Source organism: Camellia sinensis, chromosome 1 (genome assembly GCF_055761805.1).
Source record: "Camellia sinensis isolate YWXY chromosome 1, ASM5576180v1, whole genome shotgun sequence".
NCBI lineage: Eukaryota > Viridiplantae > Streptophyta > Magnoliopsida > Ericales > Theaceae > Camellia > Camellia sinensis.
This window is the reverse complement of record NC_138961.1, coordinates 164032386-164057564: the sequence shown is the minus strand read 5'-3', so window position 1 is coordinate 164057564 and position 25179 is coordinate 164032386. Positions and strand designations below refer to the sequence as shown.

The 25179-nt window shown below is 38.0% G+C and overlaps 1 protein-coding gene across 4 annotated transcripts in view; it reads right to left on the bottom strand.

Annotated features, from left to right (window-relative positions):
* The window catches only part of LOC114301849 (kinesin-like protein KIN-14B), a 55445-nt gene that overhangs the window by 19443 nt on the left and 10823 nt on the right, over positions 1-25179 (bottom strand). For 2 of the 4 annotated variants that reach the window (XM_028246812.2, XM_028246816.2), the window contains exons 8-13: positions 22126-22314; positions 21524-21615; positions 21219-21370; positions 19844-20017; positions 18917-19063; positions 4098-4274 (exon numbers count right to left, since the gene is read on the bottom strand). In XM_028246812.2, coding sequence (XP_028102613.1) covers positions 4098-4274; positions 18917-19063; positions 19844-20017; positions 21219-21370; positions 21524-21615; positions 22126-22314 — 931 coding nt within the window. The remainder of the gene's footprint in view (positions 1-4097; positions 4275-18916; positions 19064-19843; positions 20018-21218; positions 21371-21523; positions 21616-22125; positions 22315-25179) is intronic. The other 2 variants (XM_028246814.2, XM_082888422.1) reach the window with 1 other exon arrangement.

Below are 25179 nucleotides of genomic sequence, written 5' to 3'. Positions count from 1 at the left end.
TAAATTTTCAAAAGAGTGTTGAATTAAGTTTTGAATATAGTTTTGAATTTTTGATGTGACATATGAAATGAGAAAAATTGTTTGGTTATGAGTTTTGAAAAGAGTTTTAAAAACTTAATTCGCAACCTTATAACTCATAACCAAACACACAACTCAAAACTCTATTGAAAATTCTATTCAAAACTCATAATTAAACTCTTTTTAAAAATCAATTCAAAAAATAATGTCATTTTTGTCTAAAAAAATAATTTATATATTTAAAAAATATCAAAAACAAATATAATTTTTTTTTTTTCCCCCAAATAACAAGTGGCGATTGGCAATGGCAAAAAAAAAAAATTTGTACTGTTTTGGTCTACCAGCCGAACATCCGGGAGAATGTCCGGGCGGACAACTAGGAAGAGCAAAAAATTCAAAAAATGTCTAGTTTACCAAACATGTTTTCTAAATGTGTTTTGAAATTGATTTGAAATCATGATTTGAAAATTCTTACCAAACATAGGATTAGAATGTAAGGGTAGAATTAGTTTTGGTAAGTCTTACCAAACCCAGCCTAAAACTTTTATCGCAAAATGTATATAACTTTTACTACAAACAAAACTACTTTTTTTCATCACAAAAAAAAAAAAATGTAACTTTTTGCTCATCACAAAAAGTATAACTATGTTATTCTTAGGGGTGCACACCATAACTTTGCCATTCATAACTTCCACCACAAAAATTGTAATTTTTCTTACAAAACAAAAAGATAACCGTGAAATTTTGATCATTTTTACTCAAATTAAGAGGATAGATTTTTTAGCCAAATGTCAGGGCAACTTATTTGAACTGCAGTTAAAAAATTCATATGATCTCCTGCTTATCAACGAAGTGCTAGTGGTGTATCTTATGCCCTAAAGGCGATCGGGGAGATGTGATTTGGGATACCTTTGTAAAATAGTAATATTATTTCATTAATTATAGGCCACGTTCTATGTTTTCTTGTTCACTTTTTGTACTACTATTTACATGATAAGCCCGTAGGATTAAAGTTGACAGGACATTTATATACTTTTAGTTAATTTATTCTTAGAGATTCCTAGACATATGATTACTAATTAGGAATTAGTAATTTGTAATCCAGAAAGACTAGCACATGTTATGCTTGTTCAGTTGAGAGGTTGACTGCTCTCAAATCACTTGTGTCCGGAGAGTAATGCAAACATGCTAGTGATTATAATAAAACAAGTTCACTGAATGAGATGGCTCATGAATGTCTAAATGGAGTTTAGACCCTGTCTCATTATTCATATTACAATATGGACCTAAAATCGAGCAGCAAAAAGTGCACGGATTCTTCCATAATTGCACCAAAGACCCTCGTAGGAAAAATGGGGTGCATACCATGCCAGCAAGGGCACGTGGGTGCGCAGTGTGGACTACTCGTCACTGTCACAACATTGCATTGGGCTGTTGGGCACTCGTTGCCTTGCCTTGGAACCAAGCAAGACACGTCGCAAGGCATGATCCGCTTGACAGGCTCACCATGACACACTGACATGAAAATTTTCAAAATCACGTAGGACACGACACTTGGGGGCACAAGTGCAAAATATAATTATTATATGTAACCGACCCCACTTGAGTGGAACACAAAGCTTAATTTGATTTGTTTTATATTTATTATGTCACACGTACGGATAAGCATAAATTATATGTTATATATAAATACTTATTTAATTCAAAGATAATAATTGATAAAGTTAAAAGTAGAAGAACAGGTATAATTTACATTATTTTTCTTTCATCATTGGATTTTAAGTTATTTTATTCAAACTTGTAATCTGCTTCATATATCTACCAAGGTTGTTAAGATCGCGATCCGGATCGTAGGATCATACGATCCAATATATAGCATTCAATTCGACTCGTACTTTGGATCGGGCTCACGTCATGATCATGGTAGGATCGTATCAGGATCGGTGGGATCGTATTGGCATCGCAATTCCATGTGATCCTGATTTATAAGGGAGTTTTTTTTGCCAACTTTAAAGCAAACAACCCTTTATCGAGATAAAAGAAGAAGAAAGATTGACCTTCTGAGCTGTGATTAGGGCAATACAAATTGGGAAAGAGAAATTGGACATCAAAGCTTCAGATTTTGTGGAACCAAGTATCCTCCTTCGAATCTTCCTTCTCTGTATTCTTTTTTTTTGCTTTTTCTGTCTTCTTCGTTTCTTCTTCTCCTTCTTCGCTGCTCTTCTTCTACTTCTTCCTCTGTGTGTTCAATTCTTCTCTGTAGTTCAAATCACCATTTTCTTCTCCCGACTTCTTTGTTCCTCCTCTTCTCTCATCTTTGTTCTGTAGTTCGACTGTTCTTCTTTGTATATATATATATATATATATTGTTCTTGATCAAAGCAAACATACGAGAGACTGAAAACCAGAACTTCGATTAAACATTTGACAAGAACTTCGAATCACTTATTTTATTTTTATTTTTTTCTGTTTCTTCTTCTGCCCTACTTTTTTCTTCATTTTTCTTGGTTCTTCTTTGCCACTGCTGCTGTTCTTCTTTGGTTCTTTTCCCTTAACTTTGTTGAAAAAAATTTATTTTAATTTGAACCACAAATTTTGTTTAGCACAACTCTATACCAATTCTTTGCTAAAAAAATGTTTGAATGCTACCTTGAATTGCTATATTTCTTTTTTGGGGGGGTCATTCTATATAAATTTTGATATTATTACTTAGGCCTCGTTTAGAAATATCTTTTTTTTAGTAACTTTTTGGCTTTTTAGCTAAAATGTGATATAAAAAAAACTAGTATGTTTGGGATGACTTTTTGACTTTTTACGAAAAGATGTGCAAAAAGTAGAGAGAAAAGGAAATCTTTGACTTTTGGTATGGGTTGTTGGCTTTTTGATTTTTTTAGTAACTTTTTGGCTTTTTGGCTAAAAATGGCACTTGCCAAACGAGGCCTTCGTCATATAAAAATTATTGCCTTTTTTTTTTATCATTTTAGTAGGATCTTACTATCCTCAATCAAATCCTACGATCCGATCCGACAGACCCCCAAAACAATCTTGTGTAGGATCCCGATATTACCAACCTTGATATCTACGGCTAAGCAATAGAGGCATATTCCCCTAGCGTTCAAAGCATATAAAAATCTAAATTTTTTTTTTGAAAAAACGACAAGTTTGAACATGTATTCAAGAGGTGCTGGGAAGTGTCTGACAAGTGTTGTATCGTGTCGGTGTTCAACACAACTTGCCACCTTAGAAGTACCTATGTTAGCTTGGAGTTATTTGAACGTTACAATACAAGCCTAAATGAGACCTTAAATTTTTTAGCCAAGCTCAAAGAAATCTGCCAAGGGATCACAAGTTTTAAATGCCTGAGGTGGAAATCATACTTAAAAGATTAACTCTGATGTGGTCTACAAAACTTAGGCAAAATCCATTTGAAGAAAAACTAGATGGGTAAATTACCTATTCAATCACCTATCGAGTGTGGTGAAAATCCTAACCAAAAGGAATACGGACTTAAAACAATCAACTCAACTCAACATGACTACATCAAACCACCAAAGTTGGCTACATATATTCTCTTTTTTCCATATCACTGTAACTAGGCCACATAATTTTATAAATTATGGACCAGCATCTGTTGTTCTTTACTACCTACACCGTAACGCAAGGCCTTGCCCTTTTACTAGCACATTTTAACAAGTACCACCTCAACATCCTCAATTTAGACATATTTATTCAATGAACAAATAATTTTGCAGCTGCCCTACTACATAGTAAACCAAGTTCAAGATGGACCCATGATGAAAAACTCCTTCTCTCCAGTGGGAACAGATTACTCATTGCTCACCCCAAGTCAAGATGACAATTGTATTATCTTAGAGATCACAATATAAGAAAATATGCAATGTCCAAACTCGGAATGGCACATAGAGACAACAGAAGTTCAAACTACATGATTTTTATATCATGATGTCTGAATAAGCATCATAGTATACATAGATCATGTAAAAACAAGCCTTAACATTATATATGACAACTTAAACAGTAGAAGCCCCAAACATGTAGAATTGTTAAGAATAACTAACCTCAATGAGGGCATCGCGTTTTAATAGTTCTTCTTCGAGTTTCTTGGTAACTGTAACAGAATCCATGCCATCGCCTGCTGCTTTAAATATAGGTTGAGCAACAGCCTTCGAGTCTAAGCCAAGCTCTCTAGCATGAAGAGCCTCATTTAGTTGTGACTCAATGTTTTTAAGTTTGGCCTACAATAGTGGAGCACCAAAAATATTAAAAATGCTGCCAGAATATTAGAAATAATTCTCAATCACGAAAGAGAAATATTAACAGTAAGTTCCATAACATGGGTTCTATATAACCTAAGAAGGTAATATAGTTAATACAACTTAAGAAAAGAATAATATGTACCACAAGAAAACAAGCTAAATGAAATCATCGATGAGAGAAATGCCACCATTTCAACAAAGAAACACATTAAATAACATTATGCAGTGTGCACATTTATATTGCTGATGAGGTTAATCAAGATAAATTGTCACAAAAAAATTACCAATCAGATTCGACCTAGGAGCACGGCCACTTCTATGGAGGAGGCATTTCGTGTTGGACACTCCTAAAAAATGTGTCCCACACTTCTTCAACATGTCCTAATTAAAAATATATATTTATAATCTCAGACACTTCGATGACACTTCTTGAACCCTTCAAACACAACCTATGTAATGAATCTCTTCATAATAACAATGTTATGTTGTGTTACATGGACTCTTCTATTTCCCCCACAATACCCGTGTCCCCCGGATATGACATGGGAAAGGGTGTAGGATATATGTCCGACACTCGTATTCAATTTATTAGACACTCGGATCCTTTAATTTATGACAATACATGAAGTAAAGCAATATTTTTAGGCTCCTACATGAATCAGATACATAAATTTCATATTTTTCCTAAATCCTATTTTATTTCTACATAATTTACAACATCTCATCCGAGAATATTATATAATGTGCAATATATATATATATATATATATATGCATATGACGTGTTCCCGTACCCAAATCTAATTTTCGATACGTATCCCAAGATCCTAAGATTTAAATTTATGAAGGTCTGATGCTTGGATACACACCTACACCAGATACTCATACTCTAGTCCACATAACATAGATGTTATGTATTCTTTGGAATGCAACTTACTCACTCCAAATATGTTTTTACACATATACAATATGAATACATCAGTGTATTTTGATAATCTACAACTAATTTGCATTGCAATTGTTGCGTGAATCTTGATATTTAAGTTGCGAAGTATATGCTGTCAGAATAGTTATTTTCTATTCTCCTATTATTCTGTTAATATTTACTTAAGTTGAGGATACGATGGTCATATTGCAATGTTAGGGTTTGTATATATATTTTGCTAATGTAGAGTTGAGCACATAAGTCTAAAATATATAAAAGTTCTCTCTTTTCTCTCATCTTCTTCTTCTTCCTCTCTTCTCTCATCTTATTCTTTTTCCTCCTAAATCCTAACCCTAAGGCCCCGTTTGTTTTCGGGTGTAAAGGATGGGAGGGGCTTAGGATGGAGGTGGGGCTATTTAGTGTTGTGTTAGTTTGTAGAGTTGGGGAAGGGATTAGGATAGAGGAGGGGATTAAGATGAAGGTTGAAAGGAGGATTAGGATGGATGAGGTGGAGGTGGAGGTGGAGGTGGAGGCGGAGGCGGAGGCGGATGTGGTATTAAAAAAATAGTGAGGGGATTAGAAATTTTTTTATTTTTTTTTATTTTTTACATATTGGGAATTTTTTTTAAAACATTAATGTTTAATTTTTTATATTTTTTTATTTGTTTTATTATTTTATATAAAAATAATTTAACAATTCCTACACTAACAACTATCATCAAAACAAACACAATTTTACTTAATCCTCTCACTATCAATCCCCTCACAATTAATCCCCTCCATTCTACCTCTGAAAACAAACGAGAAGTAAATTTCTCCATTTTACATTCTAACTTGGTGTCAAAACAATCTATTCTTCATTGGAAAGTGTTCTACACATTCTGGAGATTGAGCTGAGATGACCGAGACGTACTGACGTCATCAGTCGTACAATGACGTCAGCATGACGAAAGCACTGTACTAGCGAAACCCACATCACTAGACTTGAAATTCTCGCTTGATAATTATGGTGATTTTCGTGAAATTTTTCGATCATCCTTTAAGTTATCTATTTTCGAATGTTTTTCATGTTTTCTAAATTTGGACCTTGTTTTTGCTGATTCTTCTTTCTGAAATTAGTCCTATAGGAGCCGAAAATCTTTTCTCTAGTGATATTTGGTGTTAATTTGTTGTTTTGCTGCTGTTGGGTCAGTTTTTTATTCAATTTTGTGCCTCAATCTGTTCGGCAAACTCAATTTTCCATTTCTACCTATTGGAATTTACTCTATAGGGGTTGAAATCCCTCGAGCAAGGGATAATTGCTCTTCTGCGTTGATTCATGCCGATGGGTTGTTGTGTTGGTTTCATTTGGGGTTGAATCTGTTTTGTAGATCTGTGTTTTCCCCATTTATGCCTTTTTGGTTGTTGTGGGTGTTGATTGCTATGGGTATTGACTATTTGCAAGTGTTTTGCTACATTCATGCTTGTTTGCTGAGTATTTTGTGTGATTGATTGTCATGGCCGAGATTGAGGCTAAAGCTATGGCTGTGGGTAAAGATGATGACATATCTAAATCTATCACTACCAAGAAATTGAATGTGCCAACTATTTGGCATGGGCTCATGCTGTCAAAATTTTCTTGCGTGGTAAGAAGTCCCGCTTCCTTAGCGAATTTCCTCCTGCCACTGATGGTAAAGTTTATGATGATTGGTGTAGTGAGGATTCTTGTGTTATGGGTTGGATTTGGCAGTTTGGAACCACATGTTACTACTACCATGGAATTTTGTGATACCTCGAAGGAAATTAGGGACTCCCTTGTTGAATGTTTTTTGAATCAGAGTAATGTCTCTCAGGTTTATGAGTTATATGAGCAGATCTTTGCTATGCGCCAATATGGCCGGTCCCTTCTTGATTACTATAGTAGTCTCAAGACCTTATGGGATCAATTATTGCAGCATTGACCCTTTACCACTGATGTGAACAAACAGAAGCATCATTGAGAGGAGTTTATGATGGCTTCTTTACTCTCTTGCTTAGATCCTAAATTGCGGGGTTCAAGTATTAGATTCTTGCCGGTGAGACTTTACCTTCTGCTACTAATGCTTATTCTCAGCTATCATGTTCTTCATTGGGACAGGCACAACCCACCACTGCGTTCTCTACTTTGTCATCTTCTACATTAGTCTCTAATAGTGGAGATCGTGGGCCTATTCGAGGGGGTTTTCATGGCTCATCTGGTCCATGGGGTTCTTATTCTGGTTCACAGGTGGTTTTCGTCGTGGTGGTTCTCATGGAGCTGATTCACATAATGGAGGTAGTAGTGGACCGAGTTCTCGTACACGTGGTGATCGCAAATGTACTCCTTGTGGTTCTCAAGGTCATACTGAACCTTGGTGTTGACAAAAGTATGGCAAACCTGACCATGTACATCTGGTTATAGATACTCCATCCTTACAATCCTCCTTATTTTCTGCTGGCTCTATTGTTTCTCCAGCTGATTCTCACGAGACACTCATTACTTAGATTAGTGAGCTTACTGCTCTTGTCTAGTCTCTCCAACCTAGTCTACCTTCATCCTTTACCACTACTATGACTAGTTCAAGTAATATTGCTTGTGTGGCTAAGTCCACTCAGCCTTGGCTCCTAGACTTTGGTGTTAGTTCCCATATCTCTAGTAATTCCTCTCTTTTGATACTCTTAGGCCTGTTGATCATACTATTATACTTCCTAATGGATCTTCTCGATCTGTCAGTGGTCAAGGTCCTCTTCACCCCACTCCATCCCTAACCTTACCCATGGTCTCTATGTGCCTCAATTTCCATTTAATTTGCTTTTTGTTAGCTAATTGACTCAAGCTTTGCACTGTTCGATAACCATTTCTCCCACTTCATGTGTTTTGCAAGACCTCCAGACCAAGAGGATGATTGGTTAGGGACATGAGAAGGATGGCCTATACTTTTTAGACACCGAGACCTCTCCTCCTCCTCTATCTGCTGTGTTGAGCACTGATGTATCTCCTCTTCAGTGGCATTTTTGCGTAGGTTATCTCTCTTTGGCCAAGCTCGAGTTAACTTGTTCCTCATTTAAGTCATGTTTCTCAGATTGAGTGTGAAGCCTATCAATTTAGGAAGCATCACCGTAGTTCTTTTCCTAATCATGGTGTTAATCGTGTGTCTGAGTCATTTGCTCTTGTCCATACAGATATATGGGGTCCTTTTAGAACTCCCACTGTTGATGGTTTTTTCTATTTTGTTATTTTTTAGGATGATTACTATCAGATGACTCGGTTGTTTTTAATAAAACAGATATCTGATTTGCCTTCTATAATCTCTAAGTTTTATAATGAAATCTTTACTCAATTGAGGAAACGTATTAAGATATTTCGGTCTAATAATGCCTTAGAATATGTGCAATCTATTGTGACTACCTTTTGTGATGCTCGTGACTATGTTACACGGACTTGGGCACAGGTATCGAGTGCAGGTGCGTATCTAGGAGTTGGACACTTCAAAATTAAAAATTAAGAATACGTGGATATGTATCCAAATTTGGATACGAGTATGGGGATACGTTAAATAATTTTTTTTAAAATATATATATTTATTATATGAAAATGAGTTATATTATATAAATAACAGATAAAAATCTATGAAGCACGAACACGGACGCGGGACACGACAATTTCTAAAAAAATGGGGACACGGACACAGCAGGGGACACGGCAAATTTTTTAATTTTTTTATAAATATTTTTATTTTAATATACATTAATTATTTTATTTATTTATTATATTTTTTAAATAATGTGTTCTAATTAACTTTTTTATTTTATTTTACATACACGTGTTTATTTTTTTTATTAATATATATAAGTATATATTATCTTATAAATATATTATACATTATATAATAATAATAGTTATTATTATAGTTATTATAATAATAGTTATTAACTATTATTATTATTATATATAGATAGGTACGAATAGATATGAATCAAGAGACAAAGATATGAATCAAGTTAAGAAGATAAAACGACAGAGAGGGAGCGAGAGAGAAAAGCGAAGCGATCGATTGCGATTGCGATTGCGATTGCGATTGCGATCGCGAGGGAGAGAGAGAATGCGCAAGAGAGAAAGGGGGGAGAGAGAGAGAAAGGCTTTTCAAAGTCGTCTGGGTGTTCGACTGTTCGATCGACTGATGGAGCTTCAATCTTCGACTAGATGGAGCTTCGACTGGATCAACTGGATGGAACTTCGACTGGATCAACTGGATGGAACTTCGACCAGGTTCTCTCTTGCTCTCTCCTCTTTCATTTCTTTTGTTGTCTGTAAAGAGCCGTGTTCAAGAGAGAACAGATGAATCCAACACAGATCCCACACCCGCACCCGTGTCGTGTCGACACGGGTACTTCGCCCCAAAGTGTCGATTCCATGTAACACAAGCTCGTGATACTATTCATCAAAGTAGTTGTTCTCATACATCTTCTCAAAATGGCGTTATGGAGCTCAAACACCGCCGTTTGTTAGATGTTGCTCGCACACTGATATTTAATATGCACGTCCCAAACAATTTTGGAGCGATGTTATTCTCACCGCTTATTTTCTTATTAACCGCATGCCTCTAGTGTAGTACACTTGTCTCCCTATTCTCAGTTATATCCCACATCGTCTCCGTTTCCCTTGTCGCCTCATGTTTTTGGTTGTGTGGCCTTTGTCCATGTCCTTGGCCCTGATTTGGATAAGTTATCTTCTCGTGCTCGCAAGTGTGTGTTCTTAAGCTACTCTTGTACTCAGAAAAGGTATCGGTGTTATCATCCTGAGTCACGTTGATAGTTTGTCAGTGCTAATGTCACCTTTTTTGAGTTACTCTGTTTTTCTCCTCCTCTAGGCAACAATTATCCACTGATTATCCACTGATCTTCTCTCTTGTCGTGAAGGGGAGCCAGTCTCTCTCACCCCTACTCTTCTATCTTGTATTCCTTTCTCCTCCTCTTCTATATCACCTCCCTCTCATCTCATTACTATCCCTTCTTTGTAGGTTTATCAGCAGTCTCAAGCTCGTCGCATTATGTCTTATAGCCCAACCAATTCATCTCCTTCATCTGAGGTTCCTATCTCCCCTGTTCCATCTGTCAATATGCCCTTTGATAATGACCTTCCTATTATTATCCGCAAAGGTAAACGTAATTGCACTTAATATCCTATTGCTAATTTTGTTTCTTATGATCGCCTCTCCTAGTCTTCACTACATTGCTTGTAGCCTGTCTAGTATTTCCATTCCTCGCTCATATCAACAAACTATGTCCATCTCTGGTTGGAAACATGCAATGGATGAGGAAATGCATGCCCTGCATAAGAATCAGACGTGGGAACTTAGCCCACTCCCTTCTGGCAAATCTATTGTGCGTTGTCGATAGATTTATATTGTTAAGTATCTTCTTGATGAGATTGTTGAGCGCCATATGGCTCGCCTGGTAGCCAAAGGCTACACACAAACCTATGGTGTTGATTACCTGGAGGCTTTCACTCACGTGGCTCGTCTTAACTCTGTTCGGATCCTTCTCTCTGTTGTTGGTAGTAAGCCATGGCCTTTATATCAACTTGATATCAAGAATGTCTTTATTCATGACGATCTCCAAGAGGTCTATATGGATTAGCCCATGGTTATGTGGTTCCCGATCTTGAGCATCTTGTTTGTTGATTGTAGAAGGCCATGTATGGTCTCAAGCAATCCCCTCGTGCTTGGTTTGATCACTTCCGTTGTGTTTTTCCTATGGGTTTCGCCGTTCCATTTTTGATCACTCTGTCTTTGTTCAATACTCATCTTCTAGGTGTGTTGTTCTTATTGTCTATGTGGATGACATAATCATTTCTGGAAGTGACTCCACTTGTATTGCTAATTTGAAGTAGTATTTGGGCCAACAATTTCACACCAAAAACTTGAGTCATCTTTGGTATTTTCTTGGGATTTGTTAGAATTTACCATCACCTACCACCACTACCACCTCACCTACTCCACTAAACCTAACCCACTACACCACTACCACCTCACCTACTCCACTAAACCTAACCCACTACACCACTATCACCATCCACTACACACCATCCACTACACCTACATCTACCCACTACACCACTACCACCTCACCTACTCCACTAAACCTAACCCACTACACCACTATCACCATCCACTACACACCATCCACTACACCTACATCTATATAAGGAACCATTTGTAATAGACAAATAACTACATTTAGATCAATACATAAATCAATAATACATTTCTCTATTTCTTTTTATACATTGCATTTTTTACATGGTATCAGAGCAGGTTTAGAATCTAATAATTTGCTTCACCGGCGGGCGGCAACCTCGTCTTGACCGCCCGCCGGACCTCTACACATACCTTCACTCCGCTACCAGAAAGTCATAGCTGAACTCTTCTCTGCCTCACACATATTTGTTCATCAATGGCGACATCGAGCCACCATCTTCTCCTCCTGTGGTGTCCGCTCTGCTGGTTTCAGTCTCACTCCTCTCCAGCGCATAAAATTGATTTGTGGTCTTTCTCAAATCTTCCAAATCATACCTCTTCAATTTATCTGTTTCTCTATCTGAGAAAAAGAATGGAACTGGTACTGCTGGTAGCATCCTGGTACTGCTGGTACTCAGACAAAAGATCGAATCTGTTCCTCTCTCTCCTTCGGTCCGTGAACCGCGATTCCCACAAGCACCGACCAATCAACTTGCGACTCCGGTTGCCGTCGCCTCTGACGGTGTCAGTCTTCCGGTTCACAATCTCCGCCTCTCAGAAGGACAAGCGTTTCAGTGGTTCTGTGAAGTTGCCTCATATCCCTCACCCAAATCCAGCAGAATTTGGTTCTGGTCATTCTCTGCCATTGTGGGCTTTCTATGCAGGCATACAATTTCCTTGCTTTCCATTGCATAACCCAGTTCCAACAAAGGCAAATCCATCATCCTTTAGTGGGCAAACCCAAGAGAGAGAAGTTCAAAAGGAAGGATCTTGGACTGGTTCAAACACCGGATCAGTAAATGCTGGGGGAGATGGTGATAGAAATTGGGAGGTTGAGACCCAAAGTCGCCAACTTTCTTTTGTCAAGGAGGAAAATGAGTATCAACCGAAGTTCTTGTGTAAACCTAATGAAAAAGCATTTTTCTCAGAACAAAGAGCTAGCCCTGACAAATGTCTCTCTTCCTTTTAATTAAGTGTTTTACACACCACCTCCACCCACAGGTTTGTGACCGCCCACTTAATTTTTTAATCAAACTTTATTTTTATTTTTTTTTATTTCAACAAGTCCTTTGCTTAATTATATAAAAAAATAAATAAATAAATTAAAGTAAAAGCAAGTACAGGACTTTGCCACCGCCCACTTTATTTTTTTAATCCAACTTTATTTATTATTATTTTTTTTTTTTATTCTACACCTTCATTGATGCTCATCATGTTGTTCCCCACTTTTTTTTTATTATTATATTATACACAAAAAAAAAAAAAACAAAAAACAAAAAACAAAAAACAAAAAAAAAAAAAAAAAAACATCTCTCCTCCGTTTGATTTCCACCTCCATTATTTTTATTTATTTTCTCCATCTACTATGCTTATTTCCCCCATCTTTCATTTTTGATTTCCAATATATTTTTATTATTTTTTCTTTATTTTTCTTTCACACTATTTTTAATCTTTTTTCAATTCCATTCATACCATCTAGCTTTGCACACCAAACCATATTTTATTCATCTCAGGGATCCACCCCGATCACAAGTTTACAAAAAAAAAAAAAAAAAAAAAAAAACAGCTTTGTTTTTCTGCAGCCGGCTACCAATCGCCCTCACTTCTTCGCCTATTCCGCCGGTCTTTTCTTCTTGCCTCCGTCCTGGGCGGCCCTTGCCGGTGTTGCCTCCGTGTTTCCCCCTCCACTGGGCATGATCACTACTCCCTGCTCCTCCACTGCCGCATATGGCGGACCTCCAAATCAAAACATCACGGTGGCCTTCCGCTTCAGCTCCTTGTTTTCTGCCTTTAGCACACTTATCTCTGCTCGCGCATCCTTATACATGCGTTGGAGCAGAGCCAGCTGGGAGTTTAACTGTTGCACCTCATTTGTCCTGCTCTGCAGCCGGTGCGACGAGTTTGTGACCGCAGTCATGGTTTCCACACATGACTTCAGAGTATACTGATTGGCCTCAATATCAGTTTGCACCGCCATTTTTTGCTCCACCGACCGCATCGGAAAGTTCAACGGAGCAAAAACAGAGGTGTTTGGTTGGGGTTCACTGGCCACCGCACCAGTTATTTCTCTTGTGGACTCGTTCAGTTCTGGGAAGAGCGTGAGTAGACCACGGAAAGAGGAGGCCATGTTCTGGGTAGCTGGACGGGAAGAAGAGGCCATGTTATGGTTGCTGAGTGTTTCAGAGATGGATTGGTTACAAAGTGTTTACAGAGTGTTACCAGTGTATCTCTCTCAGCCCACGAAGAGTTTTTCAGAGGTTTCAGACTGGTTTGATTTCCACATGTTCTCTCAGCCTCCGCATTGCTTTATATAGAACATGACGAAGAGGCCGACACGCGCACTGTCGATTACGTGCATCGCTGCGTGTCTGGCGCGCCTTTTGATGGCTCGTCTTTTGATGAATTGGGCACGCCTTTTGATGGCACGCCTTTTGACAAAATTGGGCACACCTTTTGAGGGTGCAACTTTTTCAACGGTCCGACACGACCCCATAAACTGTCCCGACATTGATTCCGGTTAGCTCCTTTATGGGTCCGACAAGACTCTGTAAACTGTCCCGACATAGATTCCGGTTAGTTTCTACAAGGGTCCGACAAGACTCTGTAAACTGTCCCGACATAGATTCCGATTAGTTTCTACAAGGGTCCGACAAGACTCTGTAAACTGTCCCGACATTGATTCCGGTTAGCTCCTTCATGGGTCCGACAAGACTTTGTAAACTGTCCCGACATTGATTCCGGTTAGTTTCTACAAGGGTCCAGCAAGACTCCGTAAACTGTCACAACAACTGTCACAATATTGCCTGCTACAACGGTCCGACATGACCCCATAAACTGTCTTCTACAACGGTCCGACATGACCCCATAAACTGTCTTCTACATCGGTCTGACACCACCATACAGTGTCCTCTACCACGTTATGACACCCGCATACAGTGTCATCTACAACGTTATGACACCACCATACAGTGTCCTCTACAACGTTATGACACCACCATACAGTGTCTTCACCAACGGTCTGACACGACCATACAGTGTCTCCTATCATTTTTTTTTTTTTTATGTATTTTCTTGTTTTGTTCCTCTCTTCAAACTCAAGTTGGTTAGTTTCTATCCTCCTTGAGTTTGCGGGGGGCTTTTTTTTTTTTTTTTTAGAGAAATGTATTATTTCTCTCCCAACGAACATATGTTCTTGATCTTCTCACTGAAACTGGGCTCTTAAGCAGTCACCCTAGTGATACTCCCATAGATCCTAGTGTCAAACTTAATGGTGAATCCAAGGACTTGTTTCCTGATATTGGTCGCTATCGTCGGTTGGTTGGCAAGTTAATCTATCTCACTATCACTCGCCCCGATATTATGTATGTCGTGGGTGTGGTTAGTCAGTTTATGCATGCTATGTTCATCTCTAGTTGGAAACATGAAATGGATGAGAAAATGCATGCCCTGCATAAGAATCAAACGTGGAAACTTAGCTCACTCCGTTCTGGCAAATCTATTGTGCGTTGTTGGTGGATTTATACTATTAAATATCTTCCTGATGAGACTATTGAGCGCCTTAAGGCTCGCCTGGTAGCCAAAGGCTACACACAAACCTATGGTGCCGATTACTTGGAGACTTTCTCTCCTGTGGCTCGTCTCAACTCTGTTCGAATCCTTCTCTTTGTTGCCGTTAGTAACACTTGGCCTTTATATCAACTTGATATCAAGAATGTCTTTCTTCATAGCGATCTCCAAAACGAGGTCTATATGGATTACCCCCATGGTTATGTGGTTCCTGGTCATGAGCATCTTGTTTGCCGATTGCGGAAGGCCATGTATGGTCTCAAGCAGTCCCCTTGTGCCTAGTTTGATCACTTTGGTTGTGTTTGCCTATGGGTTTCACCGTTCCACTTTTGATCACTTTGTCTTTGTTCAATACTCATCTATTAGGTGTATTGTTGTTATTGTCTATGTGGATGACATAATCATTTTTAGGGGTGACTCCACCAGTATTGCTAATTTGAAGTAGTATTTGGGCCAACAATTTCACACCAAAAACTAGGGTCATCTTTGATATTTTCTTGGGATTGAAGTTGCTTGCTCCTCTCAAGGCTTGTTTCTCTCCCAATGAAAGTATGCTCTTGATCTACTCACTGAGACGGGTCTTTAGGCACTTGCCCCAATGATACTCATATGGATCCTAGTGTCAAACTTGATGGTGAATCCGAGGACTTGTTTCCTGATATTGGATGTTATCGTCTGTTGGTTGGAAAGTTAATCTATCTCACTATCACTCACCTCGATAATACATATGTCGTGGGTGTGGTCAGTCAGTTTATGTACGCTCCCCGCCAACCCCATTTTGTTGTTGAGTAACGTATCTTGCAATACTTGAAGAGTGCCCCTAGTCGTGGTTTGCTTTATCACCCATCTTCCTCGTTGTCTGTCACTGGCTTCAATGATACTGATTGAGCTGGTAATAGGACTAACCGCCATTCACCTCGGGCTATTATACCTTTGTTGGGGATAATCTTGTTACTTGGCGAAGCAAGAAACAGGCTGTTGTTGCTCGTTCTAGAGTAGAAGCTGAGTACCGTGCCACGGCTCATACTGCTTTTGAAATGCTCTAGGTTCAGTCTCTTCTCCAAGATTTTGGCTTTTCTCTTCCCACTCCTATAAACATGTCTTGTGATAATCAGGCTGTTATCTTCATTGCCAATAATCCAGCGTTTCATGAACGAACCAAACATATAGAGGTTGATTTCCATTTTATTCGTGGTCTTTTACTGCAGAAGCAACTTGTGACTCCTTATGTTTGTTCTAAAGATCAATTGAGTGATATTCTCACCAAAGCTTTGGCTTGATCTTCGTTTGATCGGTTATCCGTCAAACTAGGCATGTTTGATCTCTATGCTCCAACTTGAGGGGAGTGTTAGAATAGTCATTTTATGTTCTCCTGTTATTCTATTAATATTTACTTAAGTTTAGGGTACGATGGTCATATTGCAATGTTAGGGTTTGTATATATATTTTGCTAATGTAGAGTTGAGCGGACAGGTCTAAAATATATGAAAGTTCTTTCTCTCCTCTCATCTTCTTCTTCTTCCTCCTCCTAAATCCTAACCCTAAATTTCTTCATTTTACATTCTAACTTATGCCTTTCAAATTTTAATTAGTGTTAAAATTACTTTTTTCATCACCTTTGAATAAAGTATTCATATATGTGACATATAATAAATTTATAACATGTCCCAAACATATCGTGTCCTACATTTATGAAAATCAGCATGTCAGTGTCGTATTTCTGTTGAGTCGCATATTCGTGTTTGTACTAATTAGAAGTTCAATGACCTGCCACTGTCCAGATAAACACAGGGCACATACTAATCATTTGTACAAACTGATGTTACTCCTCCAATCAGTAAGGTACAATGTGTTAGTTTAAATAAAAAAAAAAGGGTGCCCCTTAGATGTCAATGTAGCCCATGCCGGATTAATTGTATTATGGGTTGGAGCAATGAACCCATTTGAAGTGGCTCATTTTTTACCAGAGAAGCCTAAGTATGAACAAGGATTAATTTTACTTCCTCACCTAGCTACTCTAGGTTGGGAAGGTCCTGGTGGGGAAGTTATTAAACACCTTTCCATACTTGGTATCTGAAGTACTTCTGGAGCTTTTAGAGCTTAGACTTTTGAGGAAAACCCAAAAGGAGAACACCAAAGCTTGTTTGGTAACTTTTGTGTTTACAATTTTCAATTTATATTTACAAAACTTTTGAATATCTGAAACTCATTTGGTATCATTTTCGTTTCAAAAAACTGTAAACAATTTGCTAGATTTTGTAACCAAGAAAAGTTTATTTCACTTGTTTAGAAGAAAAAGAAAATTTCATTTCTTCCTCTTTCTCTCACTTCTTCTGACCCCACCCAATGCTCATCACAACCACCAGCTACCATCACCAATGACCTCCTTCGACAACCACCTTCCGCAATTGGCCACCACCTCTTGTTAGAAACCACCTTCCGCCACCACCTCAGGGGGTCAGCCAGCCACTATCTTCGATGATCAACAATTACTTTTAGCCAACACCTCTCGCATCCAGCAACCAACTTCAGCCACCACCAACCACCTCCCATCAATGGCAACCACTTCAGCTACCACATTCGGCGTCTAACAACCACCTCCAACTACCAACTTCAACCGTCGACAACTACCTCCCACGGGCCGCCCTTTTCATTTGTTTTCAAAACAAGTTTTAAAACATGTGCGTACCAAACATTTTTTATTTTTGTATTTACCAAAAATAAACATAAACATGCTTAATGTTTTCTGTAAGCCAAAAACAGTAAGCTATAAACTTTATAAAATGGCATGTAATAAATTCATTGCATAGCCAACAATCAAAAATGTCTCTCTCAAACAATTGAGGAAATACATGCTTCAGCATTTAAAGAAAATAATTATATCTCTTATCATTGACATTATAAGATTCTAAAAATCAACCACAAAAGGACAAAAAATAAAAAAAATTACCCACCACCATCAACGGCCTAAGTTTTAAATTGGAAAAATATAAATTCAAAAAAAAAGGCAAGTAAAGGAAATTAAAAAAATAGATGAAAAATAAAAAAAATAGTTTCAGTTTGGGTGGGAATTTAAAAAATTCTACAAAAACATTATATATTTGTACTCATTTGCCCAGCCTCTCTCTCTCTTCCCTCCTCTCTGTTCGTCTTCCCTTCCCTGCCTATTTGCAATTATTTGCCCCAAACTCCATTTTTTTCTGAAAATTTCCCATTTAATTTCCAACAAAATTTTGGCAATCTTGATAACAATGCCACTACAAAAGAAAATGAGCTGAAAGCACATCGGATAATTAGAAAATTGGAGCAGCTTTAACAGCTATTCCTTTAACATTTGCCTCGATTCTTACAACCTTTAAACAAAACCTATAATGCTAATGGAATAACACACTGAGTGAAATAAGTTTATCGTTAATATCCTTTTGAGCACCCGAATCCTATTCCTCCACCCAAGGAAGTTGCAGTGGCCTTAGATTCCATCGGCAATTGATATCTTCTGTTGAGCTCTTGATAAAATCATATAATCTTTTCCAGCATAAGAAAACATGCACACACTGTTCATTCTAAAACTTCTAAGAAGTTTACTTTTTTCATTTTGAATACATTTCTTACCATAAATTGGCATAGCATGAGTTTCAATTTTTCATCAAATATCAACATCCTAGAATCGTGACACAAGTCCATTCCATCATTTCTACAATTGTTGAGGGTAGTAACCTTTTTATAGTTGATGAAAAATGTTGGAGATATAACAATTGAGCAAAAAAACACGCAGGGCTAATAAGTTTTTTTTTTAAAAATACAAATGTAGCAATAATGCATGGAAAATTTCAAGAGCATGCATAAAGATCTGATTACAACAGGCGTGAAAAATAAAGCCAACATATGACCAACCTGCAAAGTTTGAATTGTTGAATCGTGTTGTTGTATCTGCAGTTTTTGGTCTTGCTCTGACTGTAATAGTTGTGCAACTTGGTTTCTAAGCTGAGCATTTTGATCCTTTTCTATCTTATGTTTCTCTGCAAGCATAATGTTTTCTGACTGCACCAAATGAGAGAATGGCAGCAGTTAGGAACAAGCTAACCCATGTGCTGCCACACCTATATAATCTTTACAGAACAAAAAGAAAAGCCACAGTGCAGTTTACTGTTACATCAAGGAAGTGTCAGTGGACTCAACTAAAAAGCATCAAACAACTTATCAGTCATAATATACAGAGAGTAGATATCACAACTATTTCTTGAACATGATAAGAACAAAACAACCATATAAAATCAATTCTCTCCTTTTGTATGTCAGGTACAAAAGTTCTGAGATAGAATTTTCTGCTTTAATTTTTTTTCTTTCTTTTTTTGGAGTGGGACACATCGCCCACTTGAATATTATACCTCCGTCACAGAGTATATGAAATCTATAAATTAAAGACTTGTTCTTTTGCCACCATCTTACCTATTTAAACAAGAAGATAAAAAAATCATGGAATATTCCAATATTTCCAACAACAACAAAAAAAAAAAAAAAAAACTAACATCTTTAACAAGTGCACCACAAAAATTTCACCCATCCAAGCCAACCTCCACTTATGAATCATAAATAGGAAGAAATTTACTGAATTTGATAAATCTAAACATATCAGCCACCACGTTAAAATGGTATGCAGAATATCTACAGAAACAGACAATTCTTTGCAGCAAAGGGTATTAGTAGTAGATAAGTGACCGAAATAAGAGTAAGGGAATTTATATTAAAAAACTATGCCAGGTGTGAAAAAGAAGTTATAAGTACTGAAAAGACTTTGCAAAATTCATGAAGTCACAAAACCTTTAAGTCTGACTGCAACGTAAAAGAAACTTTCCATGCTTTTTGAACTTCATTAAAAAGTAGAACACATTGATCATTTGCGTCTTTCAATGCTTGCTTTAGGGCCAAAACCTCTTGCTTCAGATCATTAACTTCCTTCTCTTTTTCATACAAATCCTTGCGTGCATCATTTGCCTACAATTTAAATTTCAAACCAGAACTCAGCAGACAGAACAGAAATGTATATTATGTAAATATAGTTCCCATTGATGCATTGACGAACATATGACTTCCTGTTAACATATTTGTGATCTAAGCACGTTAAGGGGGAAAACTAATGGCGTGGGAATCACATATCCATTCCTAGTGTTACATTGACGCGGGCACAAGTGTCAAGTGTGGGTGCATATCTAGAGGTCAGACCCATCAAACCTCAAATTCAAGGATACGAGAACTTGGCAAAAAAAGGCCATGGTTGCTTTTGGTAGAGTTTTCTAAATATGATTTGAGAATAAAGTTGTATTTTGAGTTTGTGAGTTTTGGAATTATGATTTGAGTGTGAAAAATTTGTTCGGTAAATGAGTTTCGAATTGAGTGGGGAATTTTTGACGTGACATGTAATATTTGATATAAAAACTTACAACTTATAACCAAACAAACAACTCAAAATTCTATTCAAAACTCATAAAAAAAAATTAAATTCAGAATTTTTTTTATTTAAAATATAAAAAATACCAGGTGCCCATTGTAAAAAAAATATATAATAATAAAAAAAATAGCACTACTCCGGTCAACCGGCCGGACGTCCGAGGAACGACCAGTTAGTCCAAATTTTCCCGCCTTACAAAGAGTTTTCAAAAGTGAGTGTGGAATTAATTTTTGAAAATACTGAACATCACACTCAAAAGTGAGTGGAATTATATTTTGAAAGCTCCACCAAACGGAGCCTATATTTTTATATTTATGTGACATAAAATAATGTTATATATAATGTAACATACAATATCAAAAGGACATTTTATTTATTTTATAGCAATTATACAACAATATAAAGGTAGTGTTAAATACAAATATATAAGAAATGTCCGATGGAAAGTATCGGACACATCCCACACCCTTGTCCAAGGGTCAGGTGTCTAACATGGATATTTAATTTATTTTGAAGAGTCCATGTAACATAGCCTTCAACTAGATGGCCAACTATGATGACACCCAGGCAGGCTCCATGTCAAGCCCAACAAAGTACTGGCTTAAATTTGTATGTGACTGGAGACAGAAATTAAACAAAGTAAAACCTACAGTCAGAAGCAAAAGGTTGACCTATTGCTCGGCATCCCCCATCAGTTTACTATGTAGAGAAAAATCAAGAGGATCGAATGAATTCAGCAAAACTTACAACATCTCTCCATTTCTTAATTGTATCTCTATTTCCAAGGCTTAGTACAGCATTCCGTGCTCTGGCAGAAAAATTGAGAGATGACAATGTCTCAGACAAATTTGAAAGATTGGGACACACATTGACAATCATCAAAGTTTTCGAGCTTCCACCTACAGAAATAAGAATACATAAAAATAAACTGTTTAGTTAGCATCTTCAAAGAAAGAAAGAAAGAAAAAAAAAAGAGCATCAACCCTGTAACAAATCAATAACTCGTGAAATGGCATTATTATGTCAACCAAATAGAGAGCAGAACTGAGTACCTAGTGAGTCCACAAGTACTTTTGTTAGCATTGAATTTTCGTAAGGAACAGCGTCCTTCTTGGATGTCAACGAACTTAAAACATCTCCCAACCTACATATAACACATAAGCAGTCAAAACATTGTGCAGGATGAATTAGGAAAACATTAGTCCTGCTAGCCAAAATATTTGAAGCTATGAATGTAGGAAAGAAATGAATCAAATATAGCCTCCATACCCACAAACACTCTCATGAAACAAAAAATAAGCAGTTCTTAGTAGTAAATCTTAGGGCTCAAAGTGCAACTAAGTGGTAACTTATTCCCCAAGAAAACTATAGGGAATCTAGTTTGCACAGCAATGAATGGAAAGAGCAAACTATTTAGTAAAATGAAAACCAAAATGCCATCACCTGATGCTTGTCCCACCAATGCACTCCAAACAAAAGAAACTAGTACAGTGGCAGGTAAGGTTTTAAGTTGAGTTAATAAATTATTAACTTGTCACCAGTTTTCCATAATACTTAAAAGAGATCAACTCTACTTCATCAACAAGCAGAGAGGTTAAGTGCTCTATACAGATAATATTGGTAGATTAATAAAGTTGATGAATGCACAACGTACGCTGAAAGTGATTTCATGACATGCAGCAAGTCCGTAGCACGCTCCCCACCATCATCTTCCAGATTCAAATTTGCACTTCCAGCCAGGTCAACTAAAGAAAGTTTGCTATATAAATTTTCTCCACTGATCAGATTGTTATAGTATATATGAATTGAGACGATCCTGAGAAGAGGAGAGCCAAGATAAAAACTACGCATCATCAAAAAAACTTACAAAAAATGTTACTACAAAATGATATGTATGATAGTGGCAAACACTCAAGATATCTATAAATGCATAAACATGCTAACAAAAATAAACAAATTATACATCTGTGTAGAAATTTAGTGTATAAAGAGAAAAAGAGAATTGTATTATTGATTGATGTTTGTAATTGATATCTATTACAATGATTCATGATTCCTATATATAGAAGAGGGTGAGTGTGTAGTAGGTAAGGAGTAGGTGAAGTGGAGGTGGTAGTGGTGTAGTGGGTTAGGTTTAGTGGAGTAGGTGAGGTGGTAGTGGTGTAGTGGGTTAGGTTTAGTGGAGTAGGTTTAAGTGGGTGAAGTAGGTGGAGAGTAGTAGTGGTGTAGTGGGTTAGGTTTAGTGGAGTAGGATTATTGATTGATGTTTGTAATTGATATCTATTACAATGATTCATGATTCCTATATATAGAAGAGGGTGAGTGTGTAGTAGGTAAGGAGTAGGTGAAGTGGAGGTGGTAGTGGTGTAGTGGGTTAGGTTTAGTGGAGTAGGTGAGGTGGTAGTGGTGTAGTGGGTTAGGTTTAGTGGAGTAGGTTTAAGTGGGTGAAGTAGGTGGAGAGTAGTAGTGGTGTAGTGGGTTAGGTTTAGTGGAGTAGGTTTAAGTGGGTGAAGTAGGTGGAGAGTAGGTGGATTTTAACAGCCCCCGCAAACTCAAGGAGGATAGGAACTAACCAACTTGAGTTTGGAGAGAGTAACAAAACAAGAAAATACATAAAAAATAAAAGAGGATAGGAGACACTGTATGGTCGTGTCAGACCGTTGTAGAAGACCGATGTAGAAGACACTGGCTCGTGTCGGACCGATGTAGAAGACAGTTTATGGGGTCATGTCGGACCGTTGTAGAAGACAGTTTACGGAGTCTTGCTGGACCCTTGTAGAAACTAACCGGAATCAATGTCGGGACAGTTTACAGAGTCTTGTCGGACCCATAAAGGAGCTAACCGGAATCAATGTAGGGACAGTTTACAGAGTCTTGTCGGACCCATGAAGGAGCTAACCGGAATCAATGTCGGGACAGTTTACAGAGTCTTGTCGGACCCATGAAGGAGCTAACCGGAATCAATGTCGGGACAGTTTACAGAGTCTTGTCGGACCCTTAAAAAGTCGCACCCTCAAAAGGCGTGCCCAATCCATGAAAAGACGTGCCATCAAAATGCGTGCCCAATCCATAAAAAGGCGTGCCATCAAAATGCGTGCCCAATCCATAAAAAGGCGTGCTATCAAAAGTTGCGCCCTCAAAAGGCGCGCCCACTTCATCAAAAGTCGTGCCCGACAGAAAGCGTCGAGCCATCAAAAGGTGAGCCGGAGACGCGGCGAGGCACGTGAGCGACAGAGCGGCGTGTCGGCCGCGTCGTCAGTGTCAATATAAACCAATGCGGAGGCGGAGGAAACCAAACCAGACTGAAACCTCTGAACTTGTCATTCTGAAACAATCTGTAAATACTCTGTATCCAACCCTTCTCGGAAACACTCAGCAACCCAAAAAACATGGCCTCTTCTTCCCGTTCAGCTACCCAGAACATGGCCTCATCTTCCCGTGGTCTGCTCACTCTCTTTCCCGACCTCAATGAGTCAACAGGAGAGATAATAGGTGCGGTGGCCCGTGAACCTCAACCAAACACCTCTGGTTTTGCTCCGTTGAACTTTCCGATGCGGTCGGTGGAGCAAAAAATGGCAGTGCAAACGGATATTGAGGCCAATCAGTATACATTGAAGTCATGTGTGGAAACCATGACTGCGGTCACAAACTTGTCGCACCGGCTGCAGAGTAGGACAAATGAGGTGCAACAGTTAAACGCCCAACTGGCTCTGCTCCAGCGCATGTATAAGGATGCGCGAGCAGAGATAAGTGTGCTAAAGGCGGAAAATAAGGAGCTGAAGCGAAAGGCCACCGTGATGTTCCGATTTGGAGGTCCGCCATATGCTGCAGTGGAGGAGTATGGGGGAGTGAACGTGCTGGGCGGCGTGAAAAACACGGAGGCAGCACCGGCAAGGGCCGCTCAGGACGGAGGCAAGAAGAAGAGACCGGCGGCAGAGTAGAGAAGAAAAATCCCGCCTGTGGATGTGGTTGTTTGGGTTTGTTGTTGTTGTTGTTGTTGTTGTTGTTTTTTTTTTTTTTTTTTTTTTTTTTTTGGTGTAAAATTGTGATCAGGGCGAAATCCCGATAGAAATAAAATGAGTGTATTGTGCAAATCCGAATGGCTTGAAGGTACAAGACTGAGCAGAAAAATTAGATGGAATGAATTTTTTTTATTTTTTATTTTTTTTTTTATTTTTTTATTTTTAATAATAAAAAATTGAGGTTCAAGGAAAAGTTGCGCTGTGGAAAGAAGAAAAAGAAAAAGTAGCACCCACGTGAGTTCCATCCAATTTTTTATATATATAAGATAAAAAAAAAAAGGTTTGGACGGTGGAAAAATATTTTAAAATAGAAAAAATTATATAATATAGTTATCTCTTTGAAACTATATGCTGGTGTTGATCAAAAAAGTGGGCCAAATTACCAATACCGCCAATCTTGTAGACATCCTGAAGTGGGAGACGAAGAGGCTTGTCTGATGGCCTCTTGGGCTCTGTAATCATGTCGAGGGCATCAAGAAGGGTTGGGCCCTTGTACCATGTTACCGGTGTAGAAGACACTGTATGAGTGTGTATATAGACTGCCCAAAAGATATACATGGATATAGATATCGAGCCCTCAAAAGTCGTGCCCTATTTTGTGGCTTGGAATAGCAGGGGATTGAAACCAGACGCAAGGAAGGCCGGTGTCGCGACGGAGCTTTGGCAAAGGGACATCGACGTGCAAG